The 5,000-nt window shown below is 42.3% G+C and overlaps 1 protein-coding gene across 1 annotated transcript in view; it reads left to right on the forward strand.

The window, feature by feature from the left end:
• The window catches only part of LOC134445807 (netrin receptor UNC5D-like), a 226,568-nt gene extending 225,228 nt beyond the window's left edge, over window positions 1–1,340 (forward strand). The window contains exon 17 of the mRNA XM_063194903.1: window positions 703–1,340. Within this exon, the coding sequence (XP_063050973.1) occupies window positions 703–886 (184 nt within the window). The 3' untranslated portion in view covers window positions 887–1,340. The remainder of the gene's footprint in view (window positions 1–702) is intronic.
• The last annotated feature ends 3,660 nt before the right edge of the window (window positions 1,341–5,000 follow it).

The following is a 5,000-nucleotide window of genomic DNA, read 5'->3' on the forward strand; positions in this document are numbered from 1 at the left end:
TAATTCCATGAATTGGTTAGTACCAGTGTTCACTTGAGTGGTTAATAAATCTATCTACTTTTCCTGTGAATTTCACATTAAAAGTAATGAACGGGACAAAAAAAATGGTCAGCATTTGGATAATGGGAGGCAGTGGGCTGGCGAAAAATATTCTGTGGTCCAAAATTGGGTCCCAGCTGAAAACGTTTGGGAGACGAGACATTGCCCTTAAAGGCTGTGGCAAGCCCAAGATGGTTCATAGGTGAGTGTGTTGACACATTGCCCCCTAGTGGAGCTGAGTGTACTTGTTGTGAGCATACTGCAATAGAAGGGAGGGGTGAGAAAGAAAAAAAAAAGATGATTCTTTGCCAGTTATAAAATGGCTTTTAAAAAAGCAATATGAAAAATGGTGTGAAATTACTTCCTCGGATAGTGATATGGCATGGCTGATGGGTGCGTGCCGTGCACAACACTTCACTTGAGTCAGGCAGTGATACAGTGGGCTCAGATTTCCAGTCCTGATAATAACCTGACGGAGACGGGTGGGGAAACCATGTTTCACAGCACACGCTCACCCAGCCGCACACTCTCTACGTAAAGATAAATATTGCGTTACACAAGTTCCAAGTAGCAAGCAACTCTCATTTTCATAGCCGAATGACACTTTAAACACCCGTCTCTATCCCACCCCCTTCCCCTATCCATGTTTTTTTCCCCTGCCAGGAACCTGTCCTACTTTGCGAAGCAGAGAAGTCCCTCAGCCGTCATCCTGAGCCTATGGGAAGCTCAGAACCAGGACAATGGTGACCTAGACTCACTTGCCAGCGCGTTGGAGGAGATAGGCAAGCTCAATGCCAAGCACCAGCTCCAGAGCCCAGACGAACCCCACCAAGACTATAACCAATGAGGATCACTTCAACCTAAAACCAACCTGTGTCACGGACAATAACAAAAAAAAGACAAAACACGAAGAACAAGAAGAAGAAACTACTACAATGAAACAAACCAACCAACGAAAAAAAAAAACGAAAATGGTGAATTATAATCCTGTTTGATGATGATTGTCATTGTGGTAGAGAGGGGAATGCAAACTCAATCCCTGCTTCTCCTTGGTTTAGTCGAGCGCTATAGGGTCAAAGTAAGTCCACTGCAAAATGTGTCAGTTACCTAAAAAGCAAGCTGTTCAAGTGCTTTGTTGTATGAGCAAAATATCATCCGTCTGATTCCGTTTGCAGATCAAAGGCACTGTATTCTGTACTACATGTGAGTGTGTGCGTGTGTGGAGGTGGTAATTTTCTGTATTACCACAGGATGAATAAAGGAACTTGGTACCAGTCTACTGCGGCCAAAAGAACGTTTAACCTCTTCTTTCAAGTCATTTTTCTTTCACGTCATATTTCTTTTCGAAGGTTTTACGGAAGGCTTTAGCTTTTTGATACGTGTTGTTGTTGTTGAGTGTGCGTTTTGTTACATACCCGTGTATGTAAATCGACCGTCTGTCCTTGCTTGTACTCCTTTCTTTTTCTGAAGTCGGCCTTCAAAAAGGACTGCATTGCATTTTTGATGTGTTTTACTTTGTTTTGTTTTGTTGTTGTCTTTTTTCTTTTGTCACTGTTATCTCCATTCTGTTTACATGGAAGGAATATGTGAACTTTAATAGAAGCCCTCAGTTCACTCCTGTATACTTTCTCACAGTACCAAACTCACAAAGTAGCTTTTTTTCCCACTCTCTCTCCCAGACCATGATAACTGCAAGTCCCTGTGTGTTCGGCCTAATCCCAGCCTCCCCGAGTCTTGGTCTATGGTGTTTGATCTTATTTGCATATATATTGACTCTTACATTTTCACATCTGTACCAAATAGCAGAGGAGAATTTTAAAATGCTACACAAGCAACAGTGTTGATTTTGTCCCCCCCGCCCCGCCCAATCCTCCCTCTAGATATGCACCATGGTGGCGAAGCAAAGGGGAACTGCGGATGAAACATCTAATACATGTATGTGACACTGTTGGGGCAACACGTCCCAAATATGATGAGTGTCGGTTCGCAAACAGTAACAATCTTTTCCCTCTCTCTCTCTCTCTCTCTCTCTCTCTCTCTCTCTCTCTCTCTCTCTCTCTCTCTCTCTCTCTCCGCAAGGCAATGTTGTAAAATCAACCCACTCTTTGCCTATACATGTAAGTCTTAGCAAACAGCTGATTTGACGAATTGTCAACACATTATCAACACAATTATCAACACATAATCATGTCAGCTAAAAAAAACTCTTGTAGTAGATTCTATTTGTAAACTTGGGCTCATTTTAATTCACAGGCATATATTTTTTAATAATTCTCTCTTAGAATTGTTAATCATTTTTATTTGCCAATGCAGTTTATATATGGAATAGCAGCATTCAGTGTTTTGAAGAAAGAAAAAAAACACTTACCCTTTTTATTTACACTTGTTCAGTTGGATACAAGGTAGTTTGTTCAGCATTTATATATATGATGTAAATGTACATATTTTTGCTCAGGTTCGGACGTTATGCAAGGTTGGCAGGTCTGCAACAATATGCACAACTGCTGGACATGCCATCTGTGAACGGTGTGTGCGATATGTGTTCTCCCCCCTTAGGCACAGTGGATGGGCCTGCCTTTAACCTCGTGACAGCATTTACATTCCACCCACACTGGAAAAAAAACACTCAGTATTTGATGTTCTTAGTATTAAAAAAACAACAACATTTTGTTCAGATATGATGTACTGTATGTGCTGTACCCAGCAGCATCTGTCCTGTCCGTGTATATATACTGTTGTAACACTGGGTGCAGCATCATGGCCATTGGAGGATGGAGGGCTGCTATGCTATATGCGACACGACAGGGCTTATACTGTAATGGTGTTAAAGTCCCTTCTGGAGCTGGCTTTAACAAACCATGCTATATACTCTCCCCTGTGCCACGTGGAGCTTAGGTTTGTCTTACCATATGCTTTGGCAGTGGAGGCTGATCTGTGACATGCTACTGTACAGTACCAGGCTGCTGCATGGGCTCCGCTTCTGAGCAGGATCAAAGAGGCAGCCAGTCCCGCCTCCCTAAACCGCGTAGGGGATCCAGCTCTGGAGTTTCTGCCTTAGCAGGCAGGGCAGCTGACAACCTTGGTTGGGCCCAGGACAAAGTCATCTTCAAGCCCACCCACTCAATACATTCAATGAAATGATGAGGACCCAATTCTGGTCCCCCTCTCTCCCTGGGCCCGAGACAACTGACCCGTATGTCCCTCCCCTGCTGGCTGCCCTGCTAGCAGGTGATACGTGTCATCAAGCCAGGCTGTGAGGGGAAATGAGGGGAGAGACTGAGTATCTTTTTCAAGAAGACTCTGCAAACACAAACTAGGTTTTTTTCACACTCTCGGTACAAGAAGGAAAGCAGGAAAGGGGGTGGTGGCATGGATGTCTAAGCAAAGAGGTTTATACAGTATTACAGCTCTTACACAGTTAATTATGATCAGACTACAGCTCTCAACATGTGCAACTGTCAGATGAAAGGAGTGTTAGGGTCCATTGTGCAAGCTAGTATCAAAAACTAGTCAGGTCAGAAAGGGAGGAGGGTTTTTAATGGTTTTGTGAGACAGTGGAGCTCTGAGGGGGTATGCTAAGAAGCTGGTTCAGGAGTAAACCAGGTTAAGTTAAGAGGTAAATCATCTAATAGAAGAGTCTCTTATAGACTCTAATAGATCTCTTCTACAGTATTAGATCTCTTATAGATCTAATAGAAGAGTCTTTTTACCTTAACTTAATCTGGTTTACTCCTGAACTAGCTTCTTATTGTAGGCCCCTGAGGGCTGAAATATACCAAAACAATCAGAACTTTGTGCAATGTCATGGCTGTAACAGAGAGACAAGTGAGAAAAGAATATATCTGATAATGGATCAGCACAGCACACTTTTCTGAAGTGTCGAGAAATTGTCTCCAATTGCTGAAATTTGACTGCGATCCTATGCCAACGATTCACTCGATGTCCCACCAACAAGTCTCTTCTACAGTCTGTTAGAAAATGATGTGTGGCAAGTGCTCTAGCATCCATTTCTCCAAACTATTGGAGGTCTGCAAAAATGGTGTCAATTTCTTAAAAAGATACAAAAAGTATATAAAGGCTCAAGTATGGCGAGGTATGTTTTGCTTTGAGGCTTTTTTTGTGGTTTTATTTTATTGTTTTTCTATCATTTGATTTAATTTGTTTGGTAAATGCAAGCTCTGTAATGGCATTTTAAAGTTATATATTACACATGTAGAACCACAAGCTTCTATCTCGCAATTGTCTTTTTTTATTTAAAAAAGAGAATAACATATTGTTTTCATCAGATGTTTTCAGTGGTACAAAAATTTCAGCACTCCCTTTTTACCTAAGTGTTGAATGTGTGAGCTTTTTGTGTGTATTATTTCAACATGATCCTCTCTCTTTTTTTGTTCAGTATTCTCAGAGTAACTGAGTGAGAGATCTGACAAGTACTGTTGCTGTTTTTGTCATTGGTTTGTCACTGGGAATATGTTGCTATCACCGCCGTGGTAGGTCGTCGCTAGCCTGACAGGCCAGACCATTCATTTCGAATTACTTCGTAATCCACAAATGGTCTGATTACACTTGACTGGGGAGGGGTTTCAGTCGGTTTTCAGACAAACGGTGTCACCGGCCAATAAGCAAACGCACTTGGCAACATAATAACATACGTCATGAACGTCAACTGTCAGTGATTGGTCAGAGCTCATTTCAAACCAGAGCTGAGCTCGCTCCTCCGCCCAAGTGCTCCAGCACACTGAGGACCCAGTCCTAAAATGAATTACGAAGTAATTAATGTAATCTGTGGAAACCAGGCTAGGTCGTCGCATAACTTGTCTTAGGTGCTGCAGCCTCTCATTCCATTAGTCTGTTCCTACTGTACACAGTAAATTGCATAGTGTCAATGCAACACTTGAAGCAGGGTTGGGGAACCTATGTCTCGAGGGCCGTTTATGGTCCTTGAGGCCGTTTAATCTGGC

Source organism: Engraulis encrasicolus, chromosome 3 (assembly GCF_034702125.1).
Source record: "Engraulis encrasicolus isolate BLACKSEA-1 chromosome 3, IST_EnEncr_1.0, whole genome shotgun sequence".
NCBI lineage: Eukaryota > Metazoa > Chordata > Actinopteri > Clupeiformes > Engraulidae > Engraulis > Engraulis encrasicolus.